Source organism: Zygosaccharomyces rouxii, assembly GCF_000026365.1.
Source record: "Zygosaccharomyces rouxii strain CBS732 chromosome C complete sequence".
Taxonomy (NCBI): domain Eukaryota; kingdom Fungi; phylum Ascomycota; class Saccharomycetes; order Saccharomycetales; family Saccharomycetaceae; genus Zygosaccharomyces; species Zygosaccharomyces rouxii.
Window position 1 is genome coordinate 393,459 of NC_012992.1, and position 18,299 is coordinate 411,757.

General features: G+C 38.3%; 10 protein-coding genes and 3 non-coding genes across 13 annotated transcripts; 5 read left to right on the forward strand and 8 right to left on the reverse strand.

Annotated features, from left to right (window-relative positions):
* Window positions 1-1,122: 1,122 nt before the first annotated feature.
* Window positions 1,123-2,574, forward strand: OLE1 (stearoyl-CoA 9-desaturase; the record flags this gene model as incomplete). Its single annotated transcript, XM_002495831.1, has 1 exon — window positions 1,123-2,574. The coding sequence occupies one exon, from the start codon at window positions 1,123-1,125 to the stop codon at window positions 2,572-2,574; it is 1,452 nt and encodes a 483-aa protein (XP_002495876.1).
* A 101-nt stretch (window positions 2,575-2,675) lies between these two features.
* On the reverse strand, window positions 2,676-3,449 carry MET8 (bifunctional precorrin-2 dehydrogenase/sirohydrochlorin ferrochelatase MET8; the record flags this gene model as incomplete). The annotated part of the gene is made up of 1 exon (XM_002495832.1): window positions 2,676-3,449. The coding sequence occupies one exon, from the start codon at window positions 3,447-3,449 to the stop codon at window positions 2,676-2,678; it is 774 nt and encodes a 257-aa protein (XP_002495877.1).
* Window positions 3,450-3,624: 175 nt separating this feature from the next.
* NGR1 (Ngr1p) lies at window positions 3,625-5,775 on the reverse strand (the record flags this gene model as incomplete). The annotated part of the gene is made up of 1 exon (XM_002495833.1): window positions 3,625-5,775. One exon carries the CDS (start codon window positions 5,773-5,775, stop codon window positions 3,625-3,627), a length of 2,151 nt encoding a protein of 716 aa, XP_002495878.1.
* Window positions 5,776-6,747: 972 nt separating this feature from the next.
* On the reverse strand, window positions 6,748-6,821 carry ZYRO0C05082r. The gene has a single exon. It is a non-coding gene; the product is annotated as a tRNA-Val (tRNA).
* Window positions 6,822-7,071: 250 nt separating this feature from the next.
* Window positions 7,072-8,004, forward strand: AME1 (Ame1p; the record flags this gene model as incomplete). Its single annotated transcript, XM_002495834.1, has 1 exon — window positions 7,072-8,004. One exon carries the CDS (start codon window positions 7,072-7,074, stop codon window positions 8,002-8,004), a length of 933 nt encoding a protein of 310 aa, XP_002495879.1.
* A 79-nt stretch (window positions 8,005-8,083) lies between these two features.
* ZYRO0C05126g (cornichon family protein) lies at window positions 8,084-8,509 on the reverse strand (the record flags this gene model as incomplete). Its single annotated transcript, XM_002495835.1, has 1 exon — window positions 8,084-8,509. The coding sequence occupies one exon, from the start codon at window positions 8,507-8,509 to the stop codon at window positions 8,084-8,086; it is 426 nt and encodes a 141-aa protein (XP_002495880.1).
* A 558-nt stretch (window positions 8,510-9,067) lies between these two features.
* On the reverse strand, window positions 9,068-9,139 carry ZYRO0C05148r. The gene has a single exon. It is a non-coding gene; the product is annotated as a tRNA-Glu (tRNA).
* Window positions 9,140-10,149: 1,010 nt separating this feature from the next.
* On the forward strand, window positions 10,150-11,334 carry SLG1 (Slg1p; the record flags this gene model as incomplete). The annotated part of the gene is made up of 1 exon (XM_002495836.1): window positions 10,150-11,334. The coding sequence occupies one exon, from the start codon at window positions 10,150-10,152 to the stop codon at window positions 11,332-11,334; it is 1,185 nt and encodes a 394-aa protein (XP_002495881.1).
* A 608-nt stretch (window positions 11,335-11,942) lies between these two features.
* Window positions 11,943-13,709, forward strand: CUB1 (Cub1p; the record flags this gene model as incomplete). The annotated part of the gene is made up of 1 exon (XM_002495837.1): window positions 11,943-13,709. The coding sequence occupies one exon, from the start codon at window positions 11,943-11,945 to the stop codon at window positions 13,707-13,709; it is 1,767 nt and encodes a 588-aa protein (XP_002495882.1).
* A 429-nt stretch (window positions 13,710-14,138) lies between these two features.
* On the forward strand, window positions 14,139-14,951 carry DOT5 (thioredoxin peroxidase DOT5; the record flags this gene model as incomplete). Its single annotated transcript, XM_002495838.1, has 1 exon — window positions 14,139-14,951. The coding sequence occupies one exon, from the start codon at window positions 14,139-14,141 to the stop codon at window positions 14,949-14,951; it is 813 nt and encodes a 270-aa protein (XP_002495883.1).
* Window positions 14,952-15,157: 206 nt separating this feature from the next.
* APM1 (Apm1p) lies at window positions 15,158-16,501 on the reverse strand (the record flags this gene model as incomplete). The annotated part of the gene is made up of 1 exon (XM_002495839.1): window positions 15,158-16,501. One exon carries the CDS (start codon window positions 16,499-16,501, stop codon window positions 15,158-15,160), a length of 1,344 nt encoding a protein of 447 aa, XP_002495884.1.
* Window positions 16,502-16,938: 437 nt separating this feature from the next.
* Window positions 16,939-17,202, reverse strand: EST3 (telomerase subunit EST3; the record flags this gene model as incomplete). The annotated part of the gene is made up of 1 exon (XM_002495840.1): window positions 16,939-17,202. The coding sequence occupies one exon, from the start codon at window positions 17,200-17,202 to the stop codon at window positions 16,939-16,941; it is 264 nt and encodes an 87-aa protein (XP_002495885.1).
* Window positions 17,203-17,318: 116 nt separating this feature from the next.
* On the reverse strand, window positions 17,319-17,390 carry ZYRO0C05280r. Its single transcript has one exon. It is a non-coding gene; the product is annotated as a tRNA-Asp (tRNA).
* Window positions 17,391-18,299: the final 909 nt, after the last annotated feature.

Below are 18,299 nucleotides of genomic sequence, written 5' to 3' on the forward strand. Positions count from 1 at the left end.
TCCTGTTGAGACCGCCCATCCGCCCTAAAATAGTTTTTCAATCATTCATCGGCTTATCAAAGGTGTATTCAACGCGTGCAAATTTCCTAGTTGGTAAACCGATAAAAGCGGTTACGAGACCGCTGTTATTAAACTAGACCCAAGCCTTATTACAAATAAGGTCTCGATCAAATTGATACAGCCGCACTTCAATCTTCCACTGACTCCGAGCCTCCAAGCCTTAACGCCCTATTAACAATAAAATACTATTTCCCATACCATGCGAGCTTACGAGCGTAGCGAGTAAGAACTGTTTTGGTTCTTTTTTAAAAGAACAAGCCGCCGACGTCAAAAGAAGTGTGTCAACGCGTGAGAAGTGTTGGTGTTGCAGCCACTATCGTATTGACGCCATTAGCTGTTTTTTTACCAAAGAACCAAAACAGTGCCTGTTCGCTTTGCTCATAGGTTCGAAGTGACATGCAAAAGATCAAGGCTGTTCTACCGCTCAGCTCCCCTTTTATACTTTTCTCTATCTATTTGCCACCCGCCCAACTCTCCGCGTTCCCCAGAAACCCTCGCACCCCCTAAAACCTCAGCGTCTCGCCGGGGACCGGCCCGTCACCTCCGCGGCTATCTGTTCATCACCCAAACACCATCTGTTAAGTCCGGTGTCACGTGTTAGCGTACGCGGTGGCTTCTCGGAATTTTTTACTACGCCAAGACTATATACGACAAAACCCGCCCCACCATCACATGATCTCCTAACCTCGTTAAATGTCCATAAAAATTCCCTAAAAGATGATTATCACCAGATTGACTAGAAATCCTCAACCATTATTCGTAAAGCTCTCCAATCGTCCGCTATTACCGTATTACTATGGCTCATCTCCCTTACTTCTATTTGTTCCCCTTTAGGCGTCCCAACATCAGATCGCCGAGAGTCCAACAATTTTTATAACGGAAAAAAAAAGAAAAGGCCCCACCAAAGGGAATTTTTTTTTTTCACTCGTATTATGATACGCATATATATATATATATATATATATATATAGGGAATTTACCTTGAACATAAGAAGGGTTGGTGTCATCTTGACTAGTAGCAACCAGGTCCCCCAAGAAACTCATATACTTCACACAACCATAATGAGCTCAATGGAGGAGGTGGATTTGAAACAGGCCAACATCTTGGCAGCCGGTGCCAACAAGAAGTCTGTCCGTATTGTTAATGGACTGGGTTCAATGATGGGATCAAAATCAATGGTTAACGTTGATTTTGAGAAAGATTCCAATATGGATTACCTGCTGGAAAGGGATCAGCAGGAAAAGATGAAGTATTCTAACCGTAAACATATTTCGGAACAGCCATGGACGCTAAACAACTGGCACAAACATATCAACTGGTTGAATATGATTCTTACTGTGGTAATTCCAAGTATTGGTTGGTACTTCTCACTAAGTGGTAAGGTACCTTTGAAGTTGGGTACTGCAGTCTTCGCGGTCTTCTACTACGCATTAGGTGGTGCTTCCATTACTGCAGGTTACCACAGACTGTGGGCACACAGATCTTATTCGGCCCGTTGGCCACTAAGGCTTTTCTTTGCTATCTTCGGTTCAGCAAGTGTGGAAGGTTCTATCAAATGGTGGGGTCACTCTCATAGAATTCACCACCGTTACACAGATACTACAAGAGACCCATATGATGCTCGTCAAGGTTTGTGGTTCTCTCACATGGGATGGATGCTTTTGAAACCTAATCCAAAGTACAGAGCAAGAGCAGATATTGAAGATTTGGCCAATGACTGGATTGTCAGATTCCAGCACAGACATTACATTTTGATGATGGCCTTCACAGCTTTTGTTCTTCCAACTCTAGCCTGTGGTTATCTATTTAACGATTATCTCGGTGGATTTATCTATGCTGGTATTATCAAGGTGTTTTGCATTCAACAGGCAACATTCTGTATCAATTCTTTGGCCCACTACTTAGGTGATCAACCATTTGACGATAAGAGAACTCCTCGTGATAACTGGATTACAGCTCTAGTCACATTTGGTGAAGGTTACCACAACTTCCACCACGAGTTCCCAACTGATTACAGAAATGCTATCAAGTGGTACCAATATGATCCAACTAAAATGATCATTTACTGTTGTTCATTAGTCGGATTGTCTTACGACTTAAAGAAATTCTCCCAAAACGCTATTCAGCAAGCTTTGGTGCAACAACAACAAAAGAAATTGGACAAACAACGTACTAAGTTGAACTGGGGTCCACCATTAACAGATTTACCAGTATGGGATAAGCAAGAATATTTGAACCAATGCGAAGGTAGAAAGGGCTTAGTGGTCATCTCTGGTATCGTTCATGACGTTTCAGGTTATTTGACTGAGCACCCAGGTGGTGAGACCCTTTTGAAAGCTGCACTTGGTAAGGATGCTACTAAAGCGTTCAACGGTGGTGTTTACCGTCACTCTAATGCAGCTCACAACGTCTTGGCTACCATGAGGGTTGCAGTTGTTAAAGAAGGTGAGCAACAAGCCATCAGATTTGCAGCAAGAAGAGGTGAAGTCTACTCTGCCAAGAAGGCTCAGTAAGCGAATAGATACAGATGCGGATGATGACTACAAGTTTCTTTTTGACTAGTATCTTTTCTATTATTATTATTTTATTGTTATTTATACTAGAATAATCATCACTATATAGAGTACCTAGAGATTGTGTCAGGAGGGAAATCTAGAGTCCTTTTAGAATACATCTCTTGGAACAGGTTAACAAGGGAATTAACATCCATTTGATGACAATTGCGAACTCCAAATAATTCAGTACAGCGGCTCATCCATTTCATTCTAAACTTTGTTGATTCAGGCCCCTTAGCATGAATTTGAACGCTAGATCTCAGCTTTTGTAAGTTCTCTACAGATTTGCTTAAATGTAATTCAGATAACATTTGACCAATCTCATCTCTTAATAAAGCGGTAAACCTTGGACCTGCACCATTAGAACTTATCAAAACTTGTAAAGATTCATCTTCCCAATTTGCACCAAAATAAACGTCACACATCGGTTTATCGTCAGCAACATTGATCAATTGTTGTTGACCAAATTTAGACTTACCCAATGAATAGATATGTTTACTGATTGTACCATCTGGTATACAAACTAGTATGAGTGCCCAATTTGAATTAACGCCATCTTGATAGAGTGAAAGATAATCATCTTGGAACTTTTCAGGGATACAACGATAAACACCACCGTTTACTTGCCATTGATCATCTATACCTGTGCTGGGATCGCAATGACTACAGTATGCTTCCTTTAATTCCGAATTAAATTCCGGTCCAATTATTGTGATTTTACAACCTGTTGGTATCAATTTCTTTAACCTCGTTAATGCAACATCGCCAGCACCAATGACAAGTACATTCTTATTACGCAGTTGATGAGCCAATAGAAGTGATTTTGGTGCCATTCTCAACACTTTTTTTTTGTTTTCCACTCTGTACAATTATTAAGTCAAGATTGTTCAATGAAATCGGTTAGTCATAGTATAATATAGTAAAGTATAACAATTAAATCAAATAGAAAAATAGATAAAGGTATATAGAAGAAAAGGTAACAAAAGCATAACATTAACAATATCAAACTTACCTTAGCACTGGGGGTGGAATTGGTGGTATACTACCACCTGTACTAGTTGGTTCGTTAACCAAGTCAAACCGACCATTCGAATCACCCTGAGAAGAATCTGTAGATTGAGCCCTTGCCAATTGTTGATACATAAGTGGCATATTCATCTGCTGAGGAGTCGCTAGTGGTTCGTTGCCACCAGGACCACCGCCGTAAATTCCACCTGGATAGGGACCACCACCAGACGTAGGTACCCATGAAGGATTACCTGACCACCACATTTGTTGGGCTTGTGCGGCCTGTGCGGCCTGTGTGGCTCTTGCTTGCGCCTGAGCTTGTGCGTGGGCTTGAGCTTGAGCTTGGGCTTGAGCTTGGGCTTGGGCTTGTGCTTGGGCTTGAACTTGTGCTTGAGCTTGAGCTTGAGCTTGAGCTTGGGCTTGGGCTTGGGCTTGGGCTTGAGCCGCTTGCACCGCTTGAGCTTGCATCATCGAGTTTTGATAAACATCTAGCGGTTGAGAAGGAACTGAAGATGATGAATGTGACATGGGGACATAGGCATAAGGATTCGATTGATTTGTCAAAAATTGTTGCTGTTGTTGCTGCTGTTGCTGCTGTTGAAGAAATTGTGGAAGAAGATTCGCATTATTACTATTATTACCAGTACCAGCACTTGTTGGCGTAGAGACTGTATTACGACCCCATGACAATCTAATTGGGCATCCGCCTACCACGAAACCCTGCATGCCTTGAATTGCAGCTTCAGCATCAATTCTTTTCTCGAATTTAACAAATCCGCAATTTTTGCCTTGTGGAATTTTTACGGTTAGAATATTACCAAACGGTGAGAAAAGGGTTTGTAATTGATTTTCATTAATCTTTGGGGTTAGTCCACCAATGAAAACTGTTGTATTGTTAGGATCAGTGGTATAAGCCTGGGCTGATGAAGAAAAATCTGGTAATTGCTGAGTGGAAATTGGTGGAGGTAAATTATAATGTGACAACGGTAGTGGTACGTTGTTATTGTTGTTATTGTTGTTACCACTAGTACCAGCACCAGCGGCTGTGATGGGGGCGTTAGATGCTACTGTAGCTGATGGAGCTGGGTTAGCACCGACGCCACTTGCGGCATTATTACCACCACCAATCATACTATTGGCTGTTTTCACCAACAATGGAGTCTGAGAAGAATTTTGAGGATTTGAAGAAGATGGATTAGCAGGTTGTTGACCTTGAGCACCTTGAACTTGCCACATCATATTATTTCTTGGAGTTGCGTAGGCAACTCTTAGACAACGACCTTGACACCAAACACCATTCATTTCCACCAAAGCTCTTCTACGCTCTTCTTCATTGCCAAACCTAACGAAACCAAAACATCTTGAAGCACCTGTAATGGGATCAGTCATTACACGGACAGTTTTGACAGACTTGAACTTCTGCTGGAAAAGTGATAGCAGATCGGCTTCCGTTGCTGTTGGTGAAAGATCGCCAACGAAAAGTGAAAATTCAGGTCTTGATGGAATAGAACTTTGTAAAGTTGCGCCTGATGCCCAATTCAGTCTAAAATTCCTTTGACCGGTTGGATTTGTCGCCAAACCACTAGATTGAGAAATGAAATTCGGTAACGGAGTTGAATTTAATGATAGGCCAAATTGAGCATCCTGTTGAGTTTCAAACTCGACAAAACAATAACCTGCATGGTGCAACGGAGTAGTTGCGGGATCAATAAATGAAATTCCATTAATATTAATTTTCTGAGTATTCTCAGCGGAGCTATCTTGATCCTCTTGAGTTGGTGGTGGTAATGATTGTTGTACTTGGGACTGCTGTTGAGACTGTGTCCCTGCTGTTGAACTGCAAGGAATTAAAAGATTCTTCTTTGCTCTAATCAACTTAACAAACACTCTTTTATCTAACTGTGACCAAATCTGTTGAATCGTAACTTCATCAAATGACGGATCTAAATCACCCATCCAAAGAGTTCTTGGTGGTTCAGAGGAAGTTTCAATCGTAGCCGTCGGTGGTAATGGAATAACAGAATTCGAATTCGAATTCGAATTCGAGTTCGAACCTGGGCTAGGAACCTGTTGATCGGCAGTGGTAGTAGTAGTAGTAGTGGCTGTAACAGTAGTGTTATTTTGATGATCGTTTGAGTAATTCGATGACATCCTGAAATAAAATAAAATAAGGATTAAAAAAAATTGGAAAATGAAGTACAATCTAATGGATCAAAAATGCAATAGAATTGGAATATCAATTACAACAAAATAATAACAACAAACAATAACAGTAATAAAATACAATGGCGTTAATGAAATGAAAAAATCAAAATCAAATAATAGTAATAGTACTAATGAGAATAAAAAATATGCAATATGGGAACAAAAACAGAAATTGGAATATCGAATCAATCAATCAACTTGCGGTATCTTTTCAGATGTTATTCACACGTAAGACATAAAATAAAAAGAGAATTATAATTCAAGTCAATTCAGTTAAGTTCCATCAAACAATCTGAACCCAATAATAATCTTGAAGATAATCGGTTGTGTCTCTTTTGTAGTCTGGGAACAGTTCCTTTTAATTCTTTTCAATTATTATTTTTTTTTCAGTTATATTTCTTCACTACAGGTTAGCGTCCCTAGTACCAAAAAATGAAAGTAATGAGTACAATAGGAATACAAATATGGAAGAAAGTAGAATATAACGGGTTTGCCACCAGTAGTCTGGATGGAAAGCTTCTTCTTGTTGTTGTCCTTATTTTTCCCTCCAATGGAAGTCAAATCGATCTAATAATTAAAGAGTAATTAAAAATGCACTTTGAAAAGTTTTTTGCTTCTTCTCTTTTCTTCTCGTTCTTATTCCGGTCACTTTGCTTTCACTATTCAGTAGTGTACCTGTAGCAGCACAGTCTCTAAACCTACTTCAAATGTACAATAGAGGGGACCTGGCCAGATTAATTGGTTCACTTGGAAGTAGCAGCAGTTGTGTATTACGTGTCTGGACCGTCCGATTAGTCCCGCAAACGGTACGCGAAATCGATCGTGCAGCGTGCATAGAGTTTGGCAGTTGTAAACTGGGTATACGTTGACAGTTTTTGCTACTTTACTCTTGTAGTCAATTTAATGGAATTAAAAAAATGATTTCGCCCGGGATCGAACCGGGGACGTTCTGCGTGTTAAGCAGATGCCATAACCTACTAGACCACGAAACCATACAAATTCTTGTTGAAGAATTTGAAAGTGGTTCATGCTTTAGCATGGTGAACACATCATGTGTATTATCTGCAAGATTATATATGAAGCGGTACGGCTACCCCTACTTCCACTGCTGTTGCACATTATTGATCAGTCTAAAGCTCTTAAAAGGTTCCTTAATAGCGATGCAAATCCTTCCTTTGTACTCCACGTGACCTGTGCTTAAAAGAACAAGAATCGGAATCCTCCAATTCGATATCAAACACAATGGACTACGGATCGATGAGCTTTGATTTAACAGATAGAGGTATCAAACTTCTGTATAGGCAGCGAGGGTCACATTTAAGAAAAATCGATGGTGAAATTGAAACGTTAATCATAGAGGATCAGACCCCGTCACCAACACCAGATGTGGAAGCGGAGGATGAGATAACAATAGGGCCACAACGAGAGCCAGAGTCAAATGTACCACTGCAACTTGAACCAGAACCAGAACCAGAACCAGATGTGCCAGTAGAAGCAGAAGCAGGGCTGCCACCAAATGAATTTGAACTACCTGAAATATCGCCCGAGGTACCGCCTGAAATACCGCCTGAAGAACCGCCTGAAATAGCCGAACCTCCAAGCATACCAGATTACCATTTCCAGAATATTCCCCTAAGACAGCTGTCATCCACCATTACTTCGATTGCATCTATTGAAACTATCAAGTCGATTTTAACGAATCTTTTAGAAAAAGATCTAATACCGCACGCCAAGTCCCATTTCGAATCGGATAGAGATCGGGAATCTAAGATGATGCATAAACTGGACGTCAGAATCTTCCAATTGGTTTCTCAAAATTTAAACAGCGATCTACAAGATATCTTGGACATTAATATTTCAAATAACCAACTGTTATACCAGTTGAGACAATTAATGTCTACTAGAGAAGATTTGAATCAGCAGTTAGTACAGACCAGATCTGAATTACAGCAGCTGAAATGCGGTGGGGAGTGGTATCAATTGAAAAATTCACAAGATAAGCTACAGTCAAGACTCCGATTAAATCAAGAATTAAATCAATTGACAAAGACTATTGAATCAAAAGATGCACCACCGCTACCGAAAGGTCATAATCGGAAAAAATATGACATCGATGATCTATGCGATTTGTTAAATCCACATACAGGTTTACTGAATCGTTTACAAAATAAATGATCAATTTTCCAAATTTTTTTCAATTTCTTTTTTACATTGTATTTAGGAATCTATATTCTCTTTCCGATCACTCATTTTCTTAATATTCATCTTCATCGTCACTATCGGCGATGAGAGCCATGATCATCCTGTACAAGTAAAAGAAGAACATTAATAGGTAAAATGCTAATTTCAAAAAGCTCTCCCTCTTGTGTTTACCCAAAGTTCTGAAGATCTCAGTTGCATCTAATAGTTGAATCTTTTTATAAATCTTGTTTGCATTGTATGCCAAAATTGGTAGATTCAACAAAAACACAAACCAGTAACCATTTAATAGGAAAAGAATTGACAAAACTCCATGAAGTATCGCTTCAGGTGTAATCAAACTGTTAACTTTTGAGCATAATTCAATTGGATTGATATAATCAGCTTCCAAATCCGCGAAAAGAATTGTAAAATGGACCTGAGCAAATAGGTTAATACAATTCACCACCACAGCAAGTATAAAGATCCAAGATGTCATCATTTTGGAATGATGATCGACTGACAAACTTTAATTTTATTTCAAGGTCGATATTACCGTTATGGTGGATGCCTTTTATTTTCTTGCAGTAGCCCTTTAGAATAGAGGAAAATTTTCCCCTGCCAATTTTTTTTTTTCTCTGGATCGATCTCTCCTCGTGTAGCGTGATATCGAAATGACAGTAAATATATTTATTATATTTTGAAATATGAGCGGTAAGTTAGTATTTTAATTTAGATGGTTTGAATAGGGTTATGTATTTCTATAAGCACTTGTACTTTCAAATTTTTTCAAATAATATTTGATATTTTTCTCTATTTTTTCTGGTTATTTCAGTGTCGTTTAGGTTTAACGTGTAGTCCGATCTATGAATCATTTGGCATACTGAGCAAAGAAAAATATTAATAGGGTTCGGTAAAAACACTTCTAGATCGACACTTTCATTAATACTACTAGAACCACAGCGTCCCAACAAGCTGCATAGCATCTGAAAACACTTATTTCGAATGTTCAAAAAGAGAATTTTGAAAAAATAATCACTTTTAAGATATTTTAATCATTTTCCGATACGGGGAGTCGAACCCCGGTCTCCACGGTGAAAGCGTGATGTGATAGCCGTTACACTACATCGGATTGTAAGCTTGATGTATGGGACTTCCAAAATGGACTTACACACGTATAGATAATATGAATTTAAAAAGCTGAAGTCTAATCACAGTAAAGATGTGCCCAAAAGATAGGCGGCAAGACTTCGCAAGAGCGTATTATACTGTCGCACCTCTTGTTGTGTACAAACGCTAGTCTAAGAAGGTCTAAGGACATTCTTAAATAGCTTACTGGAACTTTCCAGTACTGCTCCGTCTTCAGTTGATTTTCCGAGGCTCAGCCTATTATTAGAATTACATGACTGTTCTCAGTTGATCACCTCACGCCATATTTCTAGGACAAGCGTTCAAGTTACCACTACAGTGAGTGAGATTGGAAATGACTAGCGGCTGCGACATCCAGGCAAGCCTCCAACTAAAACCGTAGGGGGATTGAGTACTGGATCTCTATACTAACGAGCGATACCTTGAGCGCGGGATTCGGACAAAAAAGGATCATCTCATTGCAATAATGGCACTTGAAGAGACGATTTCGTATATACGCTTTTATATACATAGAGCCAGAGGAGTGGTAAAAGCACAATTTCTCTACAGTTCAAATTAAATGACCGCAAACGTTCCTATCACTACAGCTAGTTCCCTTGATCCCTCTGCTGTACTGTTAATAGCGTTGTGAATAATAATCCACATATCTCTATTTACGAAGCGCGTCTTGTTTGAGAGAAAAAATTGCCAATCGGTCTCGAGACCATTGCTAAACAAGAACATTCGCTACAAGGAGTCTCAAGACAACTAAGATAGTGTCGAGACAGAGATCTATTGCCCATATTTCTCTCTTCTGTATCTTATATTCAGGCGTTAGATCAGTAGAATAACCAAGTAAAGAGGGAACTGTTTTTTTTTGTTGTTACTATTATTATCGTTATTTGTTTTTTGAATCCATTTGTTTTGTTGCCTTTGTGTGTGTGTGTGTGTGTTTTTATGTGCATTGTTAACTAATTCTGGTTTACCAAAAATTTAGTCAATTGATATACTGAGATGATTTTTGGCAACTTGCTGACGTTCCTCATAACGTGTGCTACGTTAGCAAATGCATACCACTATTTGGAATGTGTTGATAGTTTACCAACGAGTTGGACATATGAAGGTAGTTTCACGGATCAAGCGGAATTTAACTGTTATGAACAATGTAATTTGAAGAAATCGAGATATTTTGCCATCACTGGCACAACAAATCAATGTTATTGTGGTGAGGAGTTACCAGTTTTTACTACTACTACTACTACTACTACTAACAATATTAATGATGATAACGAGCACTACTATAATTATAAGGAGGAGATTTGCGGCGGGTCCAGTTCTTCATACTCCTTGTTCTCTGTGATCGGGTCGAGCGAGAAATTTTATCGGAGAGATGATGATCAGACTGTTGTAGTTACGACCGCGCAACCAAGTGTTGTTATAAGTTCTGTAGCAGAAACTCAAGCGGTTACACAAACAGGTGGTAATTCAGGTTCAACACCAGCACCAGCACCAGCATCCTCAACGAGCGGGTCTCCAAATACTGCATCTGCAACTCCAACGGGGTCAGGATCCGCACCAGCAGAAATAACAAGTTTAATTCCAAGTACAACTACAAATGCTGAGCATGGAACGTCTATTGTTTACAGCACATCAATTAGAACACAAAGCGGATCAACTCTAATTAAAACTGTGACTCAAAGTGCAACTCCGTCACCTACACCAAATCAAGATAAAAATGGTAAAAATAGCCGTCATCATGTGAATGTAGGTGCTATCGTTGGTGGTGTTGTTGGTGGTATTGGTGGTGCTGCTGTTCTAACTGTACTACTTTTACTACTAATTAGACATTTGAACAAACGCCGTGAACAAGAACGTATGGAACAAGAATATCAAGAGGCCATTAAACCCGTTGATTTTGTCGGATTTGGTAATCGCGGTGGTAGTACTGGTGGTGGTCTTTCAAGTACCAATAATACTAGTGATAAAGCTCCACAGGGGACAAATACTTCGGTAGTTTCATTAAATCAAGGTCCATCATCAAGCTCATTCGATGATGAGTATAAGGATGGTGTCGGTGCTGGACAGGTAACAAATCCATTTGATGATTCTCGTAGAATCAGTGACCCTGCATATATGAGAAGTGGATCACCTGCAAGCCATAAGATTTTAACAGTGGTTAATCCTGATGAGGACAACTAATACTGATAGGAATAATAAAACATTGTTTTTACTGGAACAAAAAAAAATAAAAAAACAAAAAAAACAACAACCAGAAAACCAAGAATAAAGTAAAAAAAATACGAATTGTTAATTCTTTATTTCAATACCTGCTCTAAATCAACCAATACCGTTAATAACTTTTAAGGAAAATAAATAGAGTATAATTGATATGTATTACCCATAATTTGCACGATTATTATTTTGTACCTAATTAGTCGCTATTAAGCAACTTTTTGAAGCGAAGGGGGTAAAAAATTAAAGAGGCCCACCATGTGACATGGAGCCCTAATCGCTTCACACGGAACCCTAATCCAGTGATAATGAACCCTAGAATATTTGTCATTTGTGCCCTAATCAATACGTAAAAAAAAAAATTTCTCTCAAACCTCCTGAAGAGATAAACTGGGGCAAATACAGACATACACAACTATTTAAAAGACAGTTACAAGTCAAATTGACCAACTGTGTCTGCGTGACAACAACAATAATAAGTTCATTTGGAGATTCCAATATTGTACGGTATCACTTCATTTACCTTGCCACGGAGACTTTATTTGTTTAAAGTAATTTAACTATTTAAGGGGAGTATGAACCATTCGACTTTATCTCAGGATATTACCAGCTCTCAACATCCTCAACATGTTCCTCAAGAGGAAGAAGGCGTGTTAAACTATTTCTTAGAAATCAGAACTCTCCTAAGTCAGTTGAAACAGAATAGGACGAAATATCTTGACTCAAAAAAGGTCCAAGCAACTTATGAACAAGTTCTAACGAGAGTCAGAGAACTAGATGATGTTAGAAAGAGTAATCATGAAACGCCTTCAAGTAGTGCAACGACTTTAATTCACAATGCTGAATTACACAATAGAGTTGATTCTGTATTGGATGATGTCTTCCAGTTACTTTCATTGTGCTTCCTAACGGTTGGATTGAAAAACTCTGCCCCTGCAGCTTATTCATCTTTATCTACCGTCCAAAGATTATTGGAACATTTAAACGAATCTAATGTTTTCACTATGCATGATTTAAGACCAATTAAGGAAAGGTTAATTGAAATCAAGAAGATTGTTGAGAAAAGTTGTGAAAAGAACAAAGAAGCTGCAAAGGAAGAAGAAGAATATCTTAAGAATGCACCAGATTTGGATGAAGCAGACAGAAACCTTTCGGAGGAAACTAGACGGAATAAGATTGAAGAAGATTTATTATTAAGGGCAAAACTACAACACTGTTTAGACGAATATTATAGCACGGAGGCAAAGGTGGAAACAGTTGATCCAAGCCTTTCTAATATTATGGATAAATTGTTTCAAATTCGTAGGGAACTTTTATCATTAGCAGCATCTGCTAAAAAGACAACATCATCAGCATCTGCCGAAAAGGAATTAGAAAACAAACATGTTCTAGCGCCTGAAAGTGTTAACACAAGAGTAGAGCTTTTACAAAAGGAATTAAACGAAATAGAATCATACAGAGATGAAACTGGGAAATTTAAATCACCAGAATCTGAACAATCTGCTGAAAAGGGTCAAAATGTTTTAAATGGTCTTTTAAGCGATTGTTACGATCTGCTTGGGGATTTGTCACATCAGAAGAATGGTGGTATCGAATTAGATCCTCGCTTACAACCAATTTACGCTAAATTAATCGACATCAAAACAACTTTGGAAAATCTATTAATCACAAGGCGGTGGACACTTAGAGAAACTGATCTTTTCACTTATCAAAAGGAATTGGGTGAAATTGATAGTCTACGTGTCAATTCTAAATTTCCAACGGATTCAGGGGATAATAAGGGTCAGACAATTCTTCTATACCTTTTGCGCAGATGTTATGCTATAATTTACAAATTGTTGGAGAGTTCTGAACCTGTTTCCGAATCATTACAACCTTTACATAACCAATTGTCCACAGTACGTCGTTGTCTTCTATCATTACAGAGAATGGGAGGTATTAACAATAGTAGAGAATTGTACCCATATCAAATGAAGTTAGCATCCTTAGATGGTTTACGTGTTGATGGTAAATTTTATGATCTTGATGGAAATATTCCTGAAGGTCAAGCAACTTTAAATGCATTATTAGCTGAATGTTTTGATATTATACATGAAATGAAGATAGAAGCAGAAGAAAAAACAGAATCAGAAACTCAATCAGAAGCGGAGGGCGATGGTGATGATCTCCGTCAAACTTATAGTGAAGCAGAAAGAGAAAACCCACGACTAGCGAGATTTCTCGATAATTCATACTCTACTGTGGAAGATGATGAAGATGATGACCGTTCTTCTCCATCGAGCTCAAGTGATCAAAGTGTTCTCGATGACAGTGAAGTTGGTTCTTCTATAGTAAGGAATTGATGATGATGTTACCACTACCACTACCACTACCACTACCACTACAACTAATAATAATCATGATTATAAGAACTATCCCTCCCCTCATTCTTTTATTATTTTGCACACCCACTCTTGAGTGGGTCGGATCAAGTTCATTTGTATTTTTATACTTAATGTCTAGTACGATTTTCGTTGAGGAATTGCGTTGTTATGCATGAGCACAATTAAATTCCGATTATGTATCCTTCGTGTTTGCTTTCCCTGTTACCTTTTAGTTCAAAAGTACGGGTATATATAATTTGATCTTGCTGAGTCTCGTTTGCCATACGATAGGGGAAAGGGAAGAAGGAAAAAGGATTCTTTGTCGCAACTACAGTGTACAATAAAAATCTAACTCTAATTTTTAAAGGTACTAATTCTTGAACAGCTACAGGAATAAAACTTAACAAAATGGCAGGACTACGTCGCTCAACAAGATTATCAAGTAAAGAGGATACATTGAAGAACAGACCTGAGGAAAATGAATCAACTCAACCACCAAAGAAGAAGTCCAAGAAGTCTGATGACAATGAATCACTAGGTGAAGAAGAAGGAGACGAAGAAGAAGAATCAGAAGGCGATTCCGATTTCAAGGAGCAGGAAGGTGAAGGTGAAGGTGAAGGTGAAGGTAAAGAGGAAGAGGAAGAGGAAGAAGAGGAGGAGGAACCAGAAGAAGCAAAGGAGTTAGAGGAAGGTGATCCAATTCCTGATATTCTTTTAAAGAATCAAGATGGTAAGGAAATTTCTTTGAAAAAAGTGTCAGACGAACATAAGATTGTGGTAATCTTTGGATATCCCAAAGCAAGTACACCAGGTTGTACACGTCAAGCCTGTGGATTCCGTGATAATTACGAGGATATAAAGGAACATGCAGCCGTATTTGGTCTAAGTGCTGATACTGTTAACGCTCAAAAGAAATTCCAAGAGAAACAACATTTACCTTTTGACCTATTAAGTGATCCTGAACGCCATTTAGTTGGTCTATTAGGAGCAAAGAAGTCACCAGAATCTGGTATTATAAGATCGCATTGGGTCTTTGCAGATGGTGTTCTCAAACATAAGAGAGTTAAGATTTCTCCAGAAGTCAGTATTGAAGAAGGTAAAAAGGAAGTATTAGAGTTGGTTAAACAATTCGAAGATGAAGGAGAGAAGAAAGAGGAAAAGGGAGACGATGAGAAAAAAGAAGAGGAGGAAGAAGACGATAAGAAGGAAGAGGACAATTGAAAAAAAATAAAGGATGACTGTCTAGATTCACGATATATACATGTCTAAACAAATATCTCTTTTATCCTTTCAAAAGGTGTACGTGTTTATAAAATTCTTTACTTTTATTCCATTTTATTTTATTTTATTTTATGTTATTTTATTTCATTTTATTTCATTTTATTTCATTTCATCTTATCGCATAAGAATTATGCAAATTGTATTCTTCAATTGTTCAATTTGATAGTATAATCATCACCACTTTGTGTAATATATCTTACCCATGGATAACTTTTGTACAGCAGCTTTGGTTCTGTAATTTTTAAGTAACGAACTTGTATCCCTGACGTTGTGAAATAAGGAATTTGAAATTTAATTTGTACTGGTCTTTTAACTTTTGGCTTATCTAATGCGTTAATTGATGGCAACCCCATTTGAGCTGACATTGAGTATTCTTTACCGCCCGTAAAGCTCCTTATTTTCCACAGAATTGCATTCTTCTGTGGCACCCATTTCACTGAACCATGTGTATATTTGAAGGAAGGCGTATCTGCATCATCAGGCACTGGTATTAAAATCTCCACACTATTCGCTATTGAACGTTTCTTGATTTGAGCTCTTGCCCTACAATGTATTTCTATTCTTGATTGTGAGTGTACTTGAACGTTGACATCACACCATATTAACGGTTTGACAGGCATTGACAATCTATAATTCATTAATTCAAACGCACCGTCCGGTGGAATAAATGTAATTATCTTTTCATTTTCAAATTTACTCAACCTTACGCACTGATGGAATTTTAAATCTTCTAATTCAATATTAGTCTTCTTTTTACCCTCAGTAACTGCCGTTGTTACTGGATCACTATCACCTTCCACATACTTAGAAAAAATACCCTTATCGTTGATACCTAATTTTAAATCCGGCATACCTGATAATTTGGACTTAACTTTGATTTGCCCTATAATTTCAGACCTTAATACTTGGCCCTGTTGATTCATTAACATGTTAATTGATTCTACAATATCTAAGAACGCCTCATTTTTCTTGTGAACAATATTTGGAGCTCTCCAACTAACGGAATTCGTTACTTCAGTTGGAGGTCTTGGTGCTGCTTTACTCTTTTTAACTGCTTTCATCAATTTAAATGATTTTTGAGTAATATATTGTTTTAACATCTTTGTTTCCGTAATTTGTGGAATACCGTAATCCATCATTTCATCCAATAATTCATATATTATAATAAAATTATCCCTAACCGATTCTTCTTCCACTGATTTCAAATACTCCTCTAGTACTTCCATCAATTTATGTAGAAAGGCGAAAACTTGTGCCACATTTGTTGCCAACGACGTCGCTAACGCTACCACGTAAAGATCATTGTGCTGAATGAAAAGGTATTGAATTCCATCATGGCTTAAACAAGGTGGAATTACACTTGATTCTTCCTCTAATTGCAACAGTAGCGGTGCGAATTTATCAATTGCAGAAATTGGAATATCGTCTCTGTACCTTCTCGAAAGGATCGGCCTGCCTTTACCATCACAAAAGTAGACCGCAGACACCATATAGTAATTTAATTGAATTTATAAGCTCTTCTCTTTAGTTTAAAATCAATTCCTTGTTTCTTTTGACTCCACGTATATGGATGGAATCGATTCATTTCATGTTATGGCAGCTTTCATCATTACATTCACCGGGCTGAAAAATCATTATATACGTAGAAATAGGTATATATAAGCTCATCGCATTCTAAATGATTCAATTGAGCACCAATGGGTAAGTTTCCAGCGATTCTACTTGATCCCAATCGAAAATTGCGGTCTGGTTTACCCTTAGAACTGGTGTCTCACCTCTGGTCACAATTTTGTAGTGATTTTCAATGTACGAAGGTGAATGGTAAATCAACTGGCAATCGGCAATTATAAAAACGCAATTGGTCGTTTCTGCAGTTATCCTTGTGTAGTAACGTCTTTCAAAATCTGATACGCATTGGGGTGTAAACTCAACTAAGCAATTGAGCTTTGGAATCTCTTATGGAAGCATACACTGTGTAATGATCCACATCAAAGAATCTTGTAACTTTTACGAAATGACGTATATTGGAAAGCACTTTGGAGCTTAGTTCTGGTTGGGAAAGATCCTGAGTGGGCACTGGCGGGATTAGACGATCACCCAGTCTTGGATCGTGTTCGGCTAGGGCAGTTTGTATCCATGGTTGTAGAAAGACAGAATCAAAAGGTTTTACAGATACAATTGCTTGAGGCATGAAAGGCTTTATTGCTTGCACAGTGAACGGTAGAGTGTGCAACCATGGTATAGTTTCAAGCGAAGTAATGAAGCATTTAGAACTAATACTGGTAAAATGAAATTTAAAAAAATAACCTCCGCGACGGGGAATTGAACCCCGATCTGGCACGCGACAAGCGCCCATTCTAACCATTAAACTATCACGGATTAGTAACTTGATGAAATCAGGTATCAAATTAACAAATTAGTGAAGAAGGAAAAATATTTGGCGGCTATTTCCTCAATAGAGATATTACAAGAAAAGGGAAGCTCATATTTACTTCTACGGTGCTACGTCGAGTATAACTGCACCGAGAATACGCCCTTGCGGGGGGGGGGGGAGATTATCACCATATTTTGCAGGCTATTCTGTGAGCCCTTAACTCATTACAAACTATACAAAGGGGCAGTTCAGGGCCATACGGTTTACCAGTCTCTGAATTAGTAGATAGTGCTGAAGAGATCAAATCAGTAACATCAACTGGGGATTGCAGAAAGATTGGCGGGGTATAATAGACGACACTTGGCGGCTAAACTCTGAATTATAGCCGTGACGAAAAGACATTATCCATAAAACTATTGATATTTGTATGTACTTGCTTACACTTACAGGTCTCCTATACATTGCATTACATCGCTGCATCGAGACACAGGTCTGCTAGACAACAACATGCTAATATACTACAAATAGTACCACAACAACCACAACAACAGCCATTACCACCCCCTCGTCTACCGGTGCTTGCCGGCTGTTGTTGACAAAGATGTGGACCTGGCTGTTGGTACATAGGCTGCTGGTACATAGGCTGTTGGTAATACATAGGTTGTGCACCGTACATTTTGTATTATGTGGGCGATGTGTATGGAAATAAAGGGATACGATCCTTGAATGAAGAAAACATCACCGTTCACCTTTTATATAAGTTTCTTCCTACCCAAAAGTTGGTTAAAAACCGGTAAATCTAGTGTAATATAGTAATAAAATCAGTTTGGTACCACAAAGAGGCGTGGCAGCTCAAACGGTGATGAGATCAACTGAGCCGCACTATTGAAGCATAGATAATAAAGCAGGCCTAA